Here is a 21,809-nt window from a genome sequence, read left to right on the forward strand (position 1 = left end):
GTCCAGCGGAACGGATTTGGACAAAAAATGCTGCAGCAATGGAAAACTGAACGTTTCTTCACACTAGTGAAGAAACGGACCGTTCTGCGGGGGATGGGGGGCATTTGCCAACGGGAGGGTTTATTCATACCTAATCTTCTGTAGCAGCCGGCAGTAGAAGCTTCCTTCGTCTTCCACGTCATGTGACTAGTCACATGACTTGTTGTGTAGACACAGCGGAAGAAGAGAGCCTCTACTGACGGCTGCTACAGAAGATTAGGTATGTATTTGCTGTCGAAATTGAGTGAAAACGGATCCAATCAATCATCAGATCCGTTTTCACTTTCCATTTTTAATGTGAACCGGGCCGCGGACAGAGCCATCCAGATCCGGTGAAGCGGAGACCGAATCCGCTCACCGGGTCCTTTTGGCTCGATACGCTAATGTGAACCCGGGCCTTAATAACACCCCCTATAACTTCAGTTCCCAAACCACGGTGTTAAGAGGTAATATTTGACTACGCTCTCTTCTATTAGTCGCATTCACTCCCTAACCAGCTCCTGTCATCTCCAACTTAAAACATATCTCACATCCAACCTTTTCTCAATACACATCTAAAATTAATACAAGCTTATAATATCCTGTCTGGACTATTGAAAAATACTTTTTTTGTGGATTATAAACTGGCTGGCACCTCTCCAGTTGGTACTGATCTCAGCTGCTTGACTCATCTTTCTTCTTTCTCTCTTCCTCTGCTACTCCTCTCTTTCAAGCTCTTCATTGGCTACCAATTAACCAGAGGATCCAGTCCAAACGCTTAACCCTAACCTACAAAGCTCTCCACAATCTCTCTCCCCTCCTCACTAGTTTTCAGATACCAACCCAATTGCAATCTCAGATCTGCACATGACCTTCTTTTGTCCTCCTCTAGAATTATCTCTTCGCATTCATGTTTCGCACATGCCTCACCAATCCTCTGGAATGCCCTTCCACCACACATCCATCGCTCTCCAACCTTTGATATATTTAAAGGGAAAATCAGAGCAGCAACAAAACAAGAGATCTACTTACCTGGGGCTTCCTCCAGCCCCTGGCAGCCGCTATGTCCCTTGCCCCATCTCCGGTGTCCCGGGATCCTCTCCGTTTCAGATGCCGACCTCGCTAGGATGGCCTCTACTGCGCCTGTGCGAGCGCCGCTTTCAATCGCGCTCACATGGTCTGGAGTGTTCTACGCAGGCGCAGTAGTCCTGCACCTGTGCAGAACATTCTAGACCACATGAGCGTGATTGATAGCGGCGCTTGCTCAGGCACAGTAGAGGCCAACCTGGTGAGGTCGCATCTGAAGCGGAGGGGATCCTGGGACACTGTAGCTGCGGCAAGGGACATAGCGGCTGCTAGGGGCTAGAGGAAGTCCCAGGTAAGTAGATCTCATTTTTTTTGCTGCTCGGTTGCTTCCTTTAGGCTAGTTACACACCAGGACGTTGCGTTTAGGGGACGTTATAGGGCACATAACGTGCCCCTAACGCAACGCCTGGTGCTCTCTGGTGTGGACATCGGAGTGAGCCGCGTTGTGCAGCTCACTCTGGCGTCCGTGATGCCATGATGCGTACTCTTGGACGCATGCGGCATCCCGTGGTCCCGCCTGGCCAATCGCCGCACAGAGCGGCCGCTCCAGGAAGTAAACACTGCACGTCACTGAGTGCAGTGAATATTAATTAGCCATGTGCCCGGCCGCTCTCCCCTCCTCCCCAACATGACTGAGCATGTGCAAACAGTCTAACGCGGCTTAGCCGCGTAGAACGCACAGCATGCAACACTTTGCTGCGTTACAATGTAACGCAACGTGGGCAGTGTGAACAGCCCACTTGTGTTACATTGCTGTGCGTTGGGGGAGCGTTACAGGCTGCACTAACGTGCGCCTGTAACGTCCCTGTGTGCAAAAAGCCTTAGAGTACCTGCAATGGGCAAAAAAAACAAAACCCTCCAGGCATCTCGCTCTGTCTTCCTCCACTGCCTGGATTGTTTGCAATTGGCACCGGAAAGTCCTCCAGTCGGTGCAGGTTGACCGCGCATGCTCCCTCATCTCGCTCTCATTGCGGACGATTCAGACGGCGTGGGAGCAATCAGCCTGGAGGGGGCAGGAGGAAGCCCCAGGCATGTATATATTATTTTCTTTTTGCCCATCTCATGTTTACTTTAACCACCCTCTCAAAACTCACTATCTGAGCAAACGCTCTACTTTAGGCCATTCCATCTTTGACCTACGACCAATTTGGTCTTACCTCTAGGTATGTTTATTGTATACTACCTCACCTCTTGTTCCCCCCCTCCCCATTCATTTAGATTGTAAACTCGCAAGGACAGGGATCTCTCACCCTATTGTGTCTTGGAATTGGTTATACATTTTATTCATCATGTTACTTTTGTCACTTTAATTTGTATATTGGTGTATACCATTGTCTGTATTATGTACCCCATGTTTGTTTCTTACTTTGTACAGTGCCACGGAATATGTTAGAGCTTTATAAATTATTGATAATAATAGTCCATTGCTGGGGCCACATTGTTTACATGTGTTTGAAAGGTTATAAGCAGTCAGTCAGCATTCTTGTCTTAAAACAGCCAAACAGGTGTTTCATAAAAGATATTGTTTTCAATCTAATTAGGTTTTTTTTTTCATACTTTTAGGCATATAAAGCCAGAAATGGAAGAAATTGAGGATAACACCACTGTTCTATCAACTATGCGATCATTTAATAAATTTCTGTCTCAGCCTTTTGATGGGACTCCGCCCACCGCTTCCACCTCTAACACTTTTGGGGCCTCCTTACAGATGCAGTTCAACCAGAGGTTTATGGTAAAGATTTGTGTCAAGGCGGAAATCTGAAAGCTGCCATTGATGATCTCTGAAGAAAATGTGTACCATATCGACAAATTATGAGTTAGATGTGATAGCCTACAAATGTACTATACAGGTCCTTCTCAAAAAAATAGCATATTGTGATAAAGTTCATTATTTTCTGTAATGTACTGAATGATAAACATTAGACTTTCATATATTTTAGATTCATTACACACAACTGAAGTAGTTAAAGCCTTTTATTGTTTTAATATTGATGATTTTGGCATACAGCTCATGAAAACCCAAAATTCCTATCTCCAAAAATTAGCATATCATGAAAAGGTTCTCTAAACGAGCTATTAACCTAATCATCTGAATCAACTAATTAACTCTAAACACCTGCAAAAGATTCCTGAGGCTTTTAAAAACTCCAAGCCTGGTTCATTACTCAAAACTTCAATCATGGGTAAGACTGCCGACCTGACTGCTGTCCAGAAGGCCATCATTGACACCCTCAAGCAAGAGGCTAAGAAACAGAAATTTCTGAGCGAATAGGCTGTTCCCAGTGTTGTATCAAGGCACCTCAGTGGGAAGTCTGTGGGAAGGAAAAAGTGTGGCAGAAAACTCTGCACAACGAGAAGAGGTGACCGGACCCTGAGAAAGATTGTGGAGAAGGACCGATTCCAGACCTTGGGGGACCTGCGGAAGCAGTGGACTGAGTCTGGAGTAGAAACATCCAGAGCCACCGTGTACAGGCGTGTGCAGTAAATGGGCTACAGGTGTCGCATTCCCAAGGTCAAGCCACTTTTGAACCAGAAACAGCGGCAGAAGCGCCTGACCTGGGCTACAGAGAAGCAGCACTGGACTGTTGCTCAGTGGTCCAAAGTACTTTTTTCGGATGAAAGCAACTTGTGCATGTCATTCGGAAATCAAGGTGCCAGAGTCTGGAGGAAGACTGGGGAGAGGGATATGCCAAAATGCCTGAAGTCCAGTGTCAAGTACCCACAGTCAGTGATAGTCTGGGGTGCCATGTCAGCTGCTGGTGTTGGTCCACTGTGTTTTATCAAGGGCAGGGTCAATGCAGCTAGCTATCAGGAGATTTTGGAGCACTTCATGCTTCCATCTGCTGAAAAGCTTTATGGAGATGATTTCATTTTTCAGCACTACCTGGCACCTGCTCACAGTGCCAAAACCACTGGTAAATGGTTTACTGACCATGGTATTACTGTGCTCGATTGGCCTGCCAACTCTCCTGACCTGAACCCCATAGAGATTCTGTGGGATATTGTGAAGAGAAAGTTGAGAGACGCAAGACCCAACACTCTGGATGAGCTTAAGGCCGCTATCGAAGCATCCTGGCCCTCCATAACACCTGAGCAGTGCCACAGGCTGATTGCCTCCATGCTACGCCGCATTGAAGCAGTCATTTCTGCAAAAGGATTCCCAACCAAGTATTGAGTGCATAACTGAACATAATTATTTGAAGGTTGACTTTTTTTTGTTTTAAAAACACTTTTCTTTTATTGGTCGGATAATATGCTAATTGTTTGAGATAGGAATTTTTGGGTTTTCAAGAGCTGTATGCCAAAATCATCAATATTAAAACAATAAAAGGCTTGAACTACTTCAGTTGTGTGTAATGAATCTAACATATATTAAAGTCTAATTTTTATCAGTACATTACAGAAAATAATGAACTTTATCACAATATGCTAATTTTTTTTAGAAGGACCTGTAGATCAAAGTCAGGGAATTGGAAACTATCCCATGTTGACCCATTGTGTTATGTTTTGAGCGTTAAAGGGAACTTGAAGAGAGAAAAAATATGAGGATTGCCATTATCTAATAAACATTCAGTTGCCTGATTCAGTTCTGATGCTCTAGCTTTAATACTTTTAAACCAAATACTAAATACCCGACGGAGGAAGATGGATCCAGCAATGTCCTCCTATTGACGAGCTTTCCCCGATCCATCTTCAGGCCGGCGGGTACACGCGACCGGCATGAATGGGAAGTCAAGCTATTGCGGTACTTTTTGTGGAGTCATCGGGGATATTAAAGATCCGAACTGCTGTGACGGTCGTTGTTGCCATGCATCGCTCAGTGTTCTCCCCAGGATCAATTAAGTGGGCGCGCCGCCCGGGTGAATTAAGGCCCCGCCCGCCTGCTATTTTGCATATTAGAAAAGCCAGCGCTGTTCTCTGCACTCAGCGCTGACTCCTCTGTGCCCAGCAAGCTCAGCTCCTCTACGTACGAGATCTCCCGCTTTCCGGCGGGCTCGTACACTCATTGGCTCGGCATGGCAATAGGCGGGGCCATCTGTTATACTGCATAGTGCACTTCTAGGAAGTTAGAACGAGGTACGTTGCAAGCAGTCTCTCACTCTGTCTGTGCTTGCACGATCGTGAAGGGACGCTGGAGCCTGTGTGACTAAAAGCAGAGCTGGGCAAACTACAGCCCGTCTGGCTTTGTAATCTTGGTATTTATTGCCTCCTTTCCTCCTCATGGCTCTCTCACTTGTCTCTCTCCCTCCCCAGTCCCCACCGTACAATTACGTGCCGTACTAACTTTCCCATCTCTGAATTACGGCACTTTTGTCAGACTGAAGAGAGGAGTGCAGGCAATCACTCACTTCCTCCCCCCGGGTGTCAGACGCATGGAGCAGATCTCCACTCGCTGCAGAGAGCGGGATGTCCTGGTTGCCCAGAGAACAGCACACAGACAGCAGCGCTGAAGGGGAAAAAAAAGCAGTCTGATCTGATAGGTACAGGCAAAAAAAAAGCTGTGACCTTAGGTCAGCTTGCACACATAAAGCTCTGTCCTGAAGTGTATTCCCACCCCCTCTTTTTTAACCCTTAGGATACACTAATCTCTGGAATCTCAAGGGGCCAGCATGTCCTTTCAAACCATGCTGAGCTTTGCATTTTCTCAAAAAAAACCCAGTTCATACCTATGTGTGAATTTGCAGCTTCTCAGTTAAATCTGTAGGACATGCTGAGCCTTGTGGTTCCACAACAATGGGGTCCACAAATAATGAAAACCTTACCAATCAGATGATTGGTAGAGGAACCAACCCCAAAAAACATTGACGGAACAATAGTGGTTGATCGGAACCATTAATGATGCCCAATACGTATAACAATATGATGTCTGTTTCACCTGCACTGTGAACCGGATTTGTGTACTGCAAATCAAGCCTATTTTTGTTTTGTTTTTTTCAAACGCAAACAAAAGGCACTGTAATAGCACATTGAAAACAATCAAACAACCGTTTTTCCTGGTTTTGACTTGGCAGGTTCACTTTAAGACAGATGGTGCATATATAATACTGGGTACACACAGATTTTCCGGCTGATTTACTGTCAGATCCATTATTTCAAACATGACCGATCTGCGTTCTGATCGATTTTCGAGCATTTTCCGATCAATTTCCTATTGAAGTGAACGGAAATCGATCGCAAAATGCTCGGCAATTGATCAGAAAGCAGATCGGACATGTTGGAATTAATCGTTCTGACAGTAAATCGGGCAGAAAATCTCACCTAGCAATAAAGCAAGAGTCATATGGAGGCTCAGTGTTTTCCCCAGGCCTCCACCTGGCTAATTTTGGTAAGCACCCGGCTGATATCGGCTCGTTTCCTCCTTCTGCTATGCTGTCAGCAAAGCTTACACGGCCCTGCATTCCCCCTGTTGTGCCCCACCCGGCTACTTTTTCATGCCACCCGGCTGGAAAAAATTTCTGGGGAGAACACTGTCGCTAAAGGTTATTTGATCGCACGCCTGCACCCATGCCGCAAGATCACAGGAACGACCGTTCATCGCTCGAAACAATCACTGTTGGTTGAAAAAATCGCATAGTGGGCATGGGCTTTAAGGCACTGGCCCAGAATGAGCAAGCAGATCAAATTCTGTTACTCTGGTCTGACTTCACTGGCTACATACTTGTCACAGCTGTGCTACTCAAAAACAAGCCTTAAAGTGCGTACACACGCACTATGGCCGCCAACGACGGGTCCATCAGACCCTCCCGCTGAGCGGACTTTCAGGCGACAGTAGCGTGTGTGTACGCATTGTCGGCGGACTGATGAGGCCGTTTCTGAACGATCTGCCGGGCGGATCGCTCAGAAACAGCCTTATCAGTCCTCCGACAGTGCGTACACACGCGCTACTTTCGCCTGAAAGTCCGCCCAGCGGGAGGGTCTGACAGACCCGTCGTTGGCGGCCATAGTGCGTGTGTACGCACCTTTATGCTCAGCATGAAAGACAGGCAAGTGGATTTTTTTTTTAATATATACAAGGGAGTGAAGATGGCAGCCTCCAATATTCCTCGCGCTTCAAGCTTCTTTTAAGTTTAATAGGAAGTTAGAGGTTTGCTAATTTCGAGCCATCACAAGCGGTTTACAATTAAGCTATGATCAGTACAGGCTGTCCCTTACTTACAGATGGCTCAAGTTGAGTTTCAGAGATACAAGGTTGCCTTCATGTACTAAATATACAATACTGATTCTTTGAACTACATTTTTTGTTGTTGTTAAATGTTTCTGTATTGTATAAACTGTTAAAGTAAATCACTTTAAAAGGATATTGAAAACAACCAAAAACGTAGTTCATAATATAATTTACAAATCCAGAGTTGTCTGAAAGTAAATAATTTATCCAGGTTTCACCATGTGTAAGACAGGATTCAACTTACAAACAAGTTCTTCTTCCAGTCTCCTGGAACGGAAACTTGTAAGTAGGGGACTGCCTGTAATGCTTATACAGTATAAATATATACTTCAGTCACTTTAGTATTTTACTTAAAGCGGATTCGAGATGAAAAACTAAATATAACAAGTAACTTGTTTATATATTTTATGTACAGTTTAGATGGTTTAAACAGCAAATCTCTCTGCATACTGCTTTAATAGAATATGATTATTTCTTCCTGTGATACGACAGCAGCCATGTTGTTTGTAAAAATTACACAGAGGCAGGCTTATCTGCACCATCAGCACTCAGACTGAAAAAAACCTAATCGCTCCTCCTCCCTCTGAAATCTCTGGCTAGTAATACCTCCCCCTCCTCCTGCCCAGACTGAGCTCCCATGAGCCCTTGCTACTGCCAAAGCTCTCTGAAACCTGTGGGGGGGGGGGGGCTTATTTAGTTTATAGGGAATTAGAGTATTAAAACAAAAACAAAAAAGTATTTGGCTTGAGGAATACCCTATAAACTATAGGAAAGGAACACAATTATGCAATGAGTAAAAGTTCATCTCGGATCCACTTTAAGTGACTTTGTGTTTTTTTTCAATCTAACGAATGAGGCTTACAGAATCAGTATAATGTGTCAAGAAAGAACATCCACACAATCCAGTCTAACACTTGCGGAACACTGTGTGATTCAGTTGTTCAGGGGGTAACAACCTTTATGGAATTGTCAGACAAATGCCAAGCCTAAAGCCTCGTACACATGGCAGATAAAATTTGGCCTATAACAACCACCACTAAAAAACTAACGTGTGTACAGCAGCCCCCGATGCCTCAGGCTCCTCAGCCAGAGATCAGCCTGAGCAACTATCATATTTTTCGGCATGTAAGACACTCCAGACTATAGATGCTTCTAGGTTTAGAGAGTAGAAACCAAGGGGAAAAAATATACTCAACATGTTGTCCATGGTCCAGGAGCGTATTGTAGATGTTCTCCCTTTATTATTTTTGTGCACCTTGTGTCCTCCATGTGTCCTCTTCTGCCCCCCAATGTGCCCTTCTGTCCCCCATATGTTTCCCCTCCGCTCCCCGTGTATAGGTACAAGCAAGCAGCAGCATGGCTCACCTCAACCAGTGGTTCCAGCAGTGATCAGATACCTCTCCTCTCCCTCTCAGCTCCTCTAGTTCCAGCTTCTGCCTATGACGCGATCAGCAGAAGCCGCCACAGTGGGAGCCTTGATGGAGAGGTCTTTGATCGCTACTGGGGCCGATGGATGAGGTGAGCCGTGCTGCTGCTGCTTGTAACTATACACAGAGAGCAGAGGACATGGGGACAATACAGTGAGTCCCTGACATCGTGACAGGTCAACAGTTCATATTGGTGGGCTTTTGTAAGTCGGGGACTCCCCTGTACGCAGTGACTTTTTCTCCCCATTTTTGGGGGAGAAAAAGCGCGTCTTGTATGCTGAAAAATACGGTGACTTTTCATTGTGTATCGGAATTGGCTAGAATGTAAAAATTAAAATTGATTTGGAACACTTTTCTCATGCTTCTTTTGAGACATCCATCCATTTTCAATTATTTTCTGTTGGTCTTTATCCCTATAGCTAGAAGACCAGGCAGCCCAGATCCGTTCCAAATCTCAGCTTATCCAGGTGGAGAGGGAGAAGCTTCAAATGGATCTGAGCCACAAGCGGGCGCGCATAGAGCTTGAGAAGGAGGCCAACATGAATGCCAAGAACTATGAGGTTTGGCAACTGCTCGCAAATGCTTACTGTACACTTTATGGCAATAATAGTGTTTGTTGCTGCTGCATGCAGAGATCTCATCTCATACAACCTTACAGAAAAGACTTGTCTGCTTAGGATTTCAAATTATGCTTTTATTAAATGGTTATTTTTGTTCTACTTTTTTACAGTACAGTTTAACCTTGGTTTGTACTAGAACAAATTAACAAAACAAAACACAGCAGACTGAGCGCATATTGTATGTGATTAGCTCCAGCGTAGTTTGTTTAAACTTAGAGAAAATTCATTTGACTTAATATTCAGAAAGGGCCAGTGCACACCAAAAACCTCTAGCAGATCCACCAAACGTTCGGTTTTAGAAGCAGATTTTCAGAGCGATTCTCGGCATGTTTAGAGAGATTTTCTAAACAGCCCAAAGTAAGTTTCTGATTGCCAGGAGACCTTTGGGCTTCCACATACTCCAGCTGCTGTCAGACAAATGGAGATTTGCATGCTGGGAACGTTTCCTGCTTATCAGTAGTCAGTGTTGTGTATGTCAGTGTTATTGAAGGTACAATATTCTGCCCCAAAAAGACATTCAGCATGGGAAGCAGTTTTAGGTGAAGTGAATTTATTCTCTTATTTTGCTCCCAGGGGGAGCCCTAGATGGGCCTTTAGGCCTAGTGCACACCGGAACGTTTCCGCTGCGGTTTGTGATCCGCTTGCTGGTGCGGATCCACTTGGGTAATGTATTTCAATGGGCTGGTGCACACCAGAGCGGGTGGCGCTTTGCAGAAACGCATACTCCCGGGCTGCTGCAGATTTTGGATTGCGGATGCGTTTCTGCCTCAATGTTAAGTATAGGAAAACCGCAAACCGCTCTGAAAAACGGCACTTCAGAGCGGTTTGCCAGGCGTTTTTTGTTACAGTAGCTGTTCAGTAACAGCTTTACTGTAACAATACATGAAATCTACTACACCAAAACCGCTAGACAAAACCGCAAAACGCTAGCTGAAACGCTGCAGAAAGAAAAAGCGTTTCAAAATCTGCTAGCATTTTGCGGATCTGCTAGCGGGTTTTGGTGTGCACCAGACCTTAGTCAATAGGATGGATGATATCTACTGCACTATTTGCGCATGGCCACTCGCATACATTTTAATATAAGTGGCTAATATACCTCATATGATCTGGGATTGTAGAAAACTGGTCTGGACAGTCTGACTGCTAGTTAGTATGCAGTTTACACCGGTAGTCTGCCCAGATGAGTGAACTCTGGGAGCTTCCATGTTTATAGTTTTAATGGAGACTTTTATTATCACATGAACTACCTTAATTTTATATTCTGCTACCATTTTTAGGCTGGAACGATCCTCAAAAAGCTAGCTTCAAAAACAAAATGACTTTTGTAATGTTACATTTTTTTTGTTTCATGTAGTCCATGGAATTCCTTTTAAATACAGTAATGCCATTTCTGCTTTAATGAGATGTTAAGTTTTTATTGAAATAAGCCATATGCTGGAATCAAGTCTGACATCTGTATTCTGATGCCTTGTTAATCTGCATTTGTGTATAGGACTATGGTTCTTAATACCTTGGCAACAAACAAATATTAAATATACAAAAAAAAACAACCTTTGTTTATCCGTCTGTAATATTTTTGGCTTGCTATCTGGTCTTACTTTGGCAGCATTGGCTTCAATTCGTGCCCATGTTGTCCTTGGTATTGTCAAATCTATCTTGGTAATACCGTTATTCTTTTTCAAGAACTACTCCATGTTGGCATCTTTTAGTTGAATACTTTCCAGATTGTGTGAAAGGTAGACATGGTAGTTAGAGATTGTCTTACAAACTCACAAATGTATTTTTCTTCTTATCTGATGAAATGTTTAATGCAGATGTTTACGAATTTGTTTTCAGAGAGAGGCAGACAAGAACCAGGATCTTCTCATGCGCATCAAAGCTCTAGAGGAAAAGGAGGGAGAGTTCCAAACGAAACTTCAGGAACAGAATGAAATGAGCAAGTCTTATAAAAAGACGATTGAGTCACTCAGCAAGAAGCTTCTAGAAAAGGAGAACAAATTAGCTGAGGCTAATGAGGTAGTGTTCATCTAAATAAAAAAATAAAAATAAAAAATGTAGTTTGCCTTCAGGCCACTTACTGTATCAATTTAATTTCTTTGAGACTCAAGCTACTCATAGATATTAAAGAAAACCTGTACAGGATTGTGTGGCCGTAAACTTGTGGCAGAGCTTTTTCTAGCTGAGGGTTTGAATTTAGGAGAAGCTCTAACGTTAAAGGAACAGAGCAACAATAACCGTATTATTTTTTTTAATCAACCTCCCCATAGGGAAGGTTCTAAACTGACACTGCTGTTGGTGGGAGCACCATTATTTAGCTACGCGGTTCTGCTCCTCTGGTCCCCCCATCTCCATCTTAGCCTCACACTGGCCGCAGTTTGCATCTCCCGGCAGTGTTGTGTGCACGCACCGCAATGCATATGAGGAATTTGTATTCTGGGAGATGTGAGTAAAGAGAATGTACTCGCATCCATGGACTACATCTCCCAGCATGTATTGTGGCGTGTGCGCATGCACACTCACAACAATGCAGGCAGATACAAACTGCGGCTTGTGGGAAGCGAAGATGGCGACGGGACTAGAGGAGCGGCACCCCATAAGTAAGTAACACACTAATGGCAGTGTGAGCTTAGAACCTCCCTTTTGGGGAAGTTCATTAAAAAAATGTTTTAATCTGTGCTCTGTTCCCTTTAAAACAAAACACTCTCCATAGCATGTGACTCCATATAGCCTTTTATTATTACTTAGTATTTATATAGCACTGATATCTTCGCAGTGCTGTACAGAATATATTGTTTTGTCACATAACTGTCCCTCAGAGAGGCTCACAATTCTATCTAGCTCCTGGATATTTTATGTGGCTGTTGAGCCAAGCAGAACTGTTTAAGGGGAAAAGGCAGGTCAGGGGACCAGATTTATCAGTTATTTTCTTCTTAAACAGTTCTAACCAGCAGGGAGAACTGTTCTGATTGATAAGAAACTTCTTAAATCCCTACTTAATGGCAGCAGTTTCGCATGAATTTCTAGAACTGCACTACAGTGGAGAAAAGTGCAAATCAATCCCTAAACTGCTGCAGATTAAGAAGTGCTTAAAGAGAACCCGAGGTGGGTTTGACGAATATTATCTGCATACAGGGGCTGCATCTGTCTATACAGCCCAGCCTCTGTTGCTATCCCAAACCCCCCTAATGTCCCCCTGCACTCTGCAATCCCTCATAAATCACAGCCATGCTGCTGACAAACAGCTTGTCAGAGCTGGCTGTGTTTATCTCTATAGTGTCAGTCTGCTGCTCTCCCCGCCTCCTGCAGAACTCCAGTCCCCGCCTGCATCCCTTCCCTCCCTGCTGATTGGAGGGAAGGGACGGGGGCAGGGACCAGAGCTATGCAGGAGGCGGGGGAGCAGCTGAGACTGACACTACAGATGTAAACACAGCCTCACAGCGTGGCTGTGATTTATAAGGGATTGCAGAGTGCAGGGGGACCTTAGTGGGGTTTGGGATAGCAACAGAGGCTGGGCTGTATAGGCAGATCCAGCCTCTGTATGCAGATAACATTCTTTAAACACACCTCGGGTTCTCTTTAAAGAGACTCTGAAGTCTCGCTAAAATGAGGTTTTTATTTTAAAAACCTCATTAACATTATAGTCTCACCTAAAACGCCGCATTCCCGCGGCTGCAAACCCCCTCGATCACCACAAACTCACGGGGGTACGGGCAGGCAACTTCCGCATAGAGGCAGCGCGGCTCTGCCTCTGCGCGTCAATCAGCGCCGGATCGCCGCCCCTCTCCGTCTTCTTTCACTTAGAGGGGCGGGGGAGAGGCGGAGATACGTGCTGATTGACGCACATAGAGGCGGCAGCAAAATTCACGACCAAAATAGTGGATTTTGCCTGCCCTGTACCCCCGTGAGTTTGGGGTGATCGGGGGTGGGGGGGGTGGGGGTGTTTCAGCTGCGAGAATGCGGCGTTTTAGGTGAGACTATAATAATGAGGTTTTAAAATAAAAACCTAATTTAGCAAGACTTCAGAGTCTCTTTAATAGCACTTCTAAAAATTTTGCAGTACAGACTTTACATTATTTGTAAAGTGCTCCTACCCCTTGCTGAATTCCTCACTCGGAGCCCAGTGTACTGCGAAGCTGTTCTGTGCCTAACCCTTCCAGTGCTGGGTATTGATTCTCTCCCCTAGTCTCCTGCATTCTTCAGTCCCCTCCTTAGATTTTGTCTCAGGCACTTTTAATAAATGTCCCCCCTTTTAAAGAGTGTTTGAGATATGAGTAAGATAAGGGGAAAACTAAATTTCATACTGCAAATTCCTAAGCTTATTTTTTTCAACTGTAATACATTTATATTATATATTTATTTACATTACATCTTGTTAACATAAAACAATCTACCGTAAATAATATATTTATGCTATTATATTTTTTCTTTTATGTATCAGTACTGCAGATGTATTAGTTATCTCAGCAACAGCAATTTCCCTGACACACTGCGCTGTCTAAGAATCCTTCGTATTTCCTCCTATTTAAGAACAGTTTAAGAACAAAACTGCACTATTTTGTGATTTCACTTTTCCACTAGCAATTGCTAGCGTTCGCGCTAAATGCTAGCGATTTGCGATTCAGCAATCGCAAACGCTCTAGTCTCTGTAATATATCTAATCTTCTTTTCTTTGTCAAGCTTTGTCGACTCGGAGGAAGGAGCTACCTCTGCAGCGATAGGGACAAGTTATGCACACCCCCTGCAGGCTCACTCCTGTGTGCTTTGTTTATTCAGTTTCAGCTCGTCTGTGTTGTGAGGCTGAGGGGGGAGGGAGCTGCCCATGCTGAGAAAATGTGAGAATCCCGGTGCAGATAAGTCCCTATGTAATATATATGTATACGCACGCACGTATGTACATGTATACGTACGTATACGTGCACGTACGTACACGTGCACACGCAGGGAGCAGGTAAAACGGCAATGAGGGATCCAGATCAGTGACTTGATTGGTATGTTTTTTTTATTGTACAAATAAAAAAATAATATTGTACGAACAGTACAGATTGTCTTTAAAGTGGAACTTCAGCCTCAAAAAACATACTGTTACAATTAGTTATGTCAATTAAAATAGGTAATTTAATCTCTTACCCACCCTGGTTTAAAAAAACAAAAACGGCAAATGTTTGTGATTTCATGGGGGCTGCCATCTTTTTCACGTGGGTAGCCCTTTTTTGGGTTGAAAGGAGGTGGCGGAGCATGAGACACAGTTCCAATTGTCCTGTGTCCTGATCACCCCTCCCAGCTGCACACGCTAGGCTTCAAAAAAAAAAAAAAAAAAAAAAATTGTGCCAAAACAGCAGAACGAGAACAAAATCATCAGCAATCCCATCATGCTTTGCACAGCATCAGGGGAAAAATGCCCGGGCAGTTTTCTTCTGTACACCTAAAACTAAGGCTTGGGTAAGAAAAATAAAGTACTGATGCTGTGAAACTGTTAAAGAAACACCAAGCCTTTCAGTGCTGCTGAGTAGATTTTTAGTCTGGAGGTTCAGTTTAAGGAACATATTTGCGTTGTGACTTAAAGAGAGTCTGAAACGAGAATAAATCTCGCTTCAGACCTCATAGATAGCAGGGGCATGTGTGCCCCTGCTAAACAGCCGCTATCCCGCGGCTTAACGGGGGTCCCTTCACCCCCAAATCCCCTCGGTGCAGCGGGGGAGCGTTTCCTGGTTGGGACAGGGCTAACCGCCGCAGCCCTGCCCCACGCGCGTCTGTCAGCGCGTATCTCCGCCTCTCCCCCCGCCCCTCTGTCTTCCTTCACTGAGAGGGGCGGGGGAGAGGCGGCAATGCGCCGCTGATAGACGCGACTGGAGGCAGGGCTGCAGCAGTTAGCCTTGCCTCCAGGAGCGACCAAGTCTGCGACCAAGTGTTGCAGGGAGGGGATTTGGGAGGTAAGGGACCCCCGTTTAGCGGCGCAATAGCGGCGGTTTAGCAGGAGCACACATGCTCCTGTTAACTATGAGCTCTGAAGCGAGATTTATTCTTGCTTCAGAGTCTCTTTAAGAGCTAAATTACCTTGTAAACACCCTAGGCCTCCGAAAGGGGAGCAGTGCATTCGTCGACTCAAGCGCTTTCAGTGCCTGGAAACACATACAATTACACCGTGTGTGTGGGGTGGAAGAATAGCGCAGGCAGCACCCAAGTGCTCTCCACCTGGGAAGACCAACAGCAGTGGACTATTGATGGCTGCAGCAAGAGCCCCCATGGCAAATATAAAGGCACGTACCGTGCAAATCTTTGCAGTACCAGAAATAGCAGCAGCTAAAACAGACTTGACTGTGGGACTCATTCAATTCACTTATTCTCCTGAGTTTTCTCCTAGGTGATATTTTCACACCTTGTCAATGAAATGCCTTTCCCATCACACACATCGAATAGATAATTTCCAACAGGTCCCATCTGATTTCCGATCACTGATTGATTTTCTGATCACTGCTCTTTAAAAATTGATCAGAAAAATGATCGACAATCAGATCTGACTTTTCGGAAATTATCCTACCCGTCTCTCTGAAAGGAAATTGCATGGTATGCACCAGCCATAGCAAAGTAAAAATAAAAAAAAAAGGGTCCTTTTACACTTAATCAGTTGCTGTCAGTTGTAACTGAAAGGACAACTGGTGTGCAGTCCAGTGTCCATGTTTCCCTATGGCCTTTTTCACTCTACATGCTGAACCTTTTTTTTTTGTGAAGCTTTTTCACAATGCACTGCTATGGAGGAAAAACGCATACCAATGCAATAAGTGTAAAAGGGCCTTTAAAATAAATGAGGCAGACATTTATAACTCGTGCTATATCCATGGCTGCCCATGCTTACTCTTTGATACAGTGAGTTAATCATCCAAAACCATTATTGAGATCTCATTCCAACCTTGCTGCCTACATACTTGTTTCCGTATAACAACCAGGTGAGAAACATTTATTTTGAGGAGTTTTAGTACAATTGGCTTCCTGGAATTGTCCCATTTCAGTTTTCTTTGAAGATCTACCTATTTTGATAACTTTTTTTTCCTCCATACCTCAGGCTATTACGGTGTTAAAAGGGAAGGTATCTGAGCTGCAACTGAAAATAATGAACCAAGAAATCCAGATAAAAACACAGGAATCTGAGAAGCAGGAGCTAGCGGAACAGCTGGAGCTTCAGCGCAAGTAAGTTTCCTAACTTTCTGTTGGTTGAGGCCGCCTCTCCTTTGCTTTGCAAAACACCCTTATCCCAGTGTTAAAAGGAACATGATGTGAGAGGGATATGGAGGCTAACCTACTTGCTTCCTTATAAACAATACTCATTGCCTGGCTGTCCTTCAGATTAACTGCTTCTAATACTTTTAGCACAAGACTGAACAAGCATGCACATCAGATGTTTCTGACAAAAATCTGAAATGATTAGTCACGCTTATTTCAGGTGATCAGCAGAACTGCCAGACAGTTGGCATTGTTTAAAAAAAATGAATATGGCAGCCTCCATATGTCTCTCACCTTTGGGTTCCTTTAAAAAAATAAAAAATAAAACAATCCCCAAATCTGTGTCACCAGTATAAAGAGTAGGGATGATCAAAGAGAAGCAAATATTTCTGAGTTTATGCACAATTTTGTACATTTTATGCAAATATATGCAGTTTTAAAATGGACAAATCAAGTCCCACCCAGATTTAAATTGATTGGTCCATTTTAAATCTGCATATATTTGCATAAAAATCATAAATTGGCATAATCTTGTATATTTGCATCTCTTTGATCACCACTAATGAGGTGGAGGTAACAGTGGAGGGGAGTTACCTACTCTGTAACTAGTGAGGCTTTTAAAAGGCCCCTTACCTATTTCCCCTATTTACAACTTTACTCCTAATTAAGACAAGGTTCCTACTCAATCTCTTTCGGTTTACAAGTTAACAACTGAAAGCTCAATGTTTTGGATACTTTATAGAGCTGGGCAGTGGGACATATAGAATTCACAGATTCCACAATGGAAACTGGAGTTATAACACATTTGTTCATGATTTTAAAGTTTGTGTTCTTTTAAAGAGGACCTGAACTCAGAATATCCTCCACCTTTATCTGCTCTAAGATACACAACAGCACTATAACCTTTAAACAAAAAACCTTTCTTTGTTACAGTTGATACTAATCCTAAAATCTGCACTGTTTTACTTCCTGATTCATGGAAGCAGACATACTGTGTTTCCCCGAATACAAGGCAGTGTCTTATATTAATTTTTGCTCCAAAATATGTGCTAGGGCTTATTTTCAGGGGATGTCTTTTATATTTCTATCAGGAAGTGTCTCTCAGCAGAACATGTCTTGTTCCTTTATACTGTGCTGTCCCTGGATTTGAAGGTGTGCTACTGTACTGATCAGGCTCCTGCCCTGTAATCCCTGCACCCTTGCTGTGTGCTGGGATGACAGACCAGTGCCCAATTGGCACTGCACCCCTGTGTCCCTGCTGGCTGTCCACCTCTTCCTCCTGTGCAATGTACTGATCAGGCACCTGCCCTGTCCCCTTGAACACAGCTGATAACCTGGCTGTGTGCTGAAATGACAGGACCGGTGCTGGAATGACAGGACCGGTGCCCGATTGGCACTGCACCGCTGTGTCCCCGCTTGCTGGCTGCCTCTTCCTCCTATTTAACGTCCGCTAGGGATTATTTTTGGGGTAGGGCTTATATTTCAAGCATGCTCAAAATTCCAGCTAGGGCTTATTTTCCAGAGCAGTGCTTTTCAGCGCTGCTAGATTTGGGCGCAGCCAGCGCCACCATTTATTTATTTATTTATTGTATTTATAAAGCGCCAACATATTACGCAGCGCTGAACATTAATTTAGGTTACAGACAATATTTAGGGGTGAGATACAGCAATATGACAATACAGGATACAAGAAAACCAGATCACACAGCACAGTATAAGTACCAGGTAATGCTTAGTTAATCACTGGATGGAGCATGGAGATTAGGCAAGTTAGGGTCACTCAGATGCATAGCATGGGTTCACAGTAATGGAGGTGCAAGATCAGGTAGGACACAAAAGGAGAAGGACCCTGCCCAAAGGCTTACAATCTAGAGGGAGAGGTAAGGACACGAATGGTAGGGGACCAGAGTTCAGCTGTAGGTTTAGAGCACTTCTGAGGGGTAGTAAGCCAGAGTGAAAAGGTGAGTTTTGAGGGCTTTCTTGAAGATGGTGAAGGAGGGGGCTGCCCTATTGGGTGGAGGTAGGGAGTTCCATAGTGTTGGAGCAGCTCTTGAGAAGTCCTGGAGGCGTGCAAAGGGACTGGGTGATTCGGGGGGCAGTTAGGCGAAGTTCATTGGAAGAGCGGAGTGAGCGTCTAGGTGTGTACCTCTAAGTAAGATCGGAAATGTAGGTTGGACAGGTTTTGTGGACAGATTTGTAGGTCAGACACAGTATCTTGAATCTGATTCTGGACTGGATAGGAAGCCAGTGGAGGGATTCTAGGAGGGGATCTGCCGTGGTGGAGCGATGGGAGCAGTGGATAATTCTGGCTGCCGCATTCATGATGGACTGCAGTGGGGCTGTTCGGGTCATAGGGAGACCAGACAGCAGGGCATTGCAGTAGTCAAGGCGGGAAATTATGAGGGCATGGATGAGGAGTTTGGTGGTGGCAGAGGTCAGGAAAGGGCGAATCTTACAGATGTTACAAAGGTGGAAGTTGCAGGACTTTGTGAGGTTTTGGATGTGGGGAGTGAAGGAGAGTGCGGAGTCCAGGGTGACACCCAGACAGTGGGCTTGAGAGGTAGGGCGAATGGTAGTGTGGTTAACAGTGACATGCACATCTGGGAGGTTCGTGGATGGCCGGGGCGGGAAGATCATAAATTCTGTTTTGTCTAGATTTAGTTTCAGGAACCTAGCGGACATCCAGGAGGAGATGGCTGATAGGCAGGAGGAGACCTTGTCCATGGTAGTGGTGGATATGTCAGGGGTGTGGAGGTATATCTGGGTGTCATCTGCATACAAATGATAGTTAAAACCCATGGAGGAGATAACCTTGCCAATGGAGGATGTGTATAGGGTGAACAGTAGGGGGCCAAGGACCGAACCTTGGGGGACTCCCACAGAGAGGTGGTTGGGGGTGGAGGAGGACTTATTGAAGGAGGTCGTGAAGGTGCGGTTGGAGAGGTAGGATGAAAGCCAGGACAGGGCGAGATCGTGAATGCCCAGGGACTGGAGGGACTGGAGGAGTAGGGGATGATCTACTGTGTCAAAAGCTGCTGACAGGTCAAGGAGGAGGAGAATGGAGTATTTACCTTCAGCTTTAGCTAAGGCAAGGTCGTTGACCACTTTGGTGAGAGCAGTTTCGGTTGAGTGGGCAGGCTGAAATCCAGATTGGAGTGGGTCTAGCAGTGAGTTGGCATTGAGGTACTGGGTCAGGCGTTTGTGAACCAGACGCTCAAGGAGTTTTGAGGCAAATGGGAATCACATCTACAGCGGCGCTCAGTGAGTAACGTCGGTGCCGTCAGCAGACGGTGCCGAAGTTGCTTACTAAAAACCCAATAATTCGGCCTTCAGCAATAGCTGCAATCCGAATTATCATTCCCCCACTATCCATGGCGGCCTGGAGGGGGAATGGTAATTAACATGGCCCGGACTTGTGCAGAAGCAGGCTCAGCCATATAACAGCTGTATCCTGCGCCCAAGTCTACCAGCGCCGGTTTCATATGTATGCCTTATTTTCAGGGAAAGAAGGTATTAACATCCTGTGCTTTCAAATAAGCTTATCTGCCATCTCTGCCGCAGTCATGTGACTCAGGAGAGGTCAAATTACAACTTTTGATTAGACACAAATGAGGGGGAATTAAACAGGTTAAACTCTCTAAATACATACAGGGTGCGTTTCTCTGTTTTCCTTGTACCCTGTGCAAGAGTTCAGGTCCACTGTAAGCCTTAGTATAGATTTCAGATATTAGTTCTGATCATATGTTCAGGGACAGTACATACAACTTTCTCCAAATAGTAGTAGCTTTGCTTCACGCAATTAAAGGACCGTTCCAAACATTTTTAAAACATAAAATGCATATTAAGATGTGCATTTGTTCCAGAGTAAAATGCACCATAAATTAACTTTTTATCGCTTTACACTTTAATGCGATTTGTAAAAACATCTGTCAGATTTTGAACTAGTCCATCTCCGTATGGGGGATTCTCATGGTTTTCTTTATCTTAGCATTTACTAAAGAGCAGTTGCTTACTCCAACTGCCAGAATAGATTGCTGTGAGTAGGGAGGCTGGCCGGCATCTTTCTGCAGATCCTTAGTAATGCTTTAGAAAGAATAAAGGAAATGATGAAAATCACTTATGAAGATATTGACTAGTCCAAAATGTAGTCAGGTGTGTCATATTTTTACTACCTACACTAAGTGACGGCATAGTAAAAAAAGAATTTCTACTTCATGTCACCTTGGAAGAAATGTACATCTTATGTATGTGCTAACATGTATTTTACATTTTACATCTTTTGGTGATGGTGGTCCTTAACCCTCCTGGCGGTTATTTTTTTTTGCCAAATTGGCAAAAATCCTTTTTTTTTTTTTTTTTTTAAATTTTTTTTTTGTGTGTTTCATGTAAAGCTACCAGAGTGGTAGCTACATGAAACACCACTAGAGGGCGCATGTGTCCCTCTAGTGCGATCGTCGCCGGCATCAATAGCAAACAGGGGAACGCGTATATAACGCGCTCCCCTGTTTGGCTTCTCCTGTCGCCATGGCGACGATCGGAATGACGTCAGCTGACGTCAGACACCTCCGATCCAGCCCATAGCGCTGCCCGGAACTCATTGGTCCGGGCAGCGCAGGGCTCTGGCGGGGGGGGGGCCTCTTGCGCCGCTGCGTACGGGCGATCGCCGCAGAGCGGCGGCGATCGAGCTGTACGCGTGGCTAGCAAAGTGCTAGCTGCGCGTACAGCATTTTCAATGGAGCAAATCGCTCCACCAGGGGCTGAGATATCTTCCTGCGCGGCATAGCCCGAGCTCAGCTCGGGCTTACCGCCAGGAAGGTTAAAAGCTGACCTGAACTCAGAACTTCCTTTCTGCTCTAAAAGATAAGCAACTACATAATAATCTTTACAGATAAACATTTCTTTGTTACAGCTGATACAAATCCTGCAATAAATCTGCTGTATTTCTACTTCCTGCTTTCATGGAAGCAGACCTATTGTTAACAGCTTGTTTACCAATTACCTCTCTGTGGCAGTCAGCTGACAAAGCTGAGGGATTAAATTACAACTCGTGATTAGTCACAGACGAGGGAATATTAGGCAGGCTAAACTCTCAGGGTGCATTTCTCTGTTTTCCTTCTGTCCAGTGTAAGAGTTCAGGTCCACTTTGTTGCCAAACGGCTTTCTGTTGGGGTATGCTTTTGCTTTGCTTCTAGTCTACCTAAATATGCAAATGGTTATAGAAAGGCATATTCTCTGCATAAATTGAATGATTCTACAGGTCCTGTTCTGTTCTTT

General features: G+C 44.6%; 1 protein-coding gene across 1 annotated transcript in view; it reads left to right on the forward strand.

Moving 5' to 3' along the window:
• The window catches only part of MAD1L1 (mitotic arrest deficient 1 like 1), a 1,144,984-nt gene that overhangs the window by 3,252 nt on the left and 1,119,923 nt on the right, over nt 1–21,809 (forward strand). The window contains exons 2-5 of the mRNA XM_068244499.1: nt 2,668–2,836; nt 9,117–9,257; nt 11,154–11,333; nt 16,378–16,502. Coding sequence (XP_068100600.1) covers nt 2,684–2,836; nt 9,117–9,257; nt 11,154–11,333; nt 16,378–16,502 — 599 coding nt within the window. The 5' untranslated portion in view covers nt 2,668–2,683. The remainder of the gene's footprint in view (nt 1–2,667; nt 2,837–9,116; nt 9,258–11,153; nt 11,334–16,377; nt 16,503–21,809) is intronic.

Source organism: Hyperolius riggenbachi, chromosome 7 (genome assembly GCF_040937935.1).
Source record: "Hyperolius riggenbachi isolate aHypRig1 chromosome 7, aHypRig1.pri, whole genome shotgun sequence".
Taxonomy (NCBI): Eukaryota; Metazoa; Chordata; class Amphibia; order Anura; family Hyperoliidae; genus Hyperolius; species Hyperolius riggenbachi.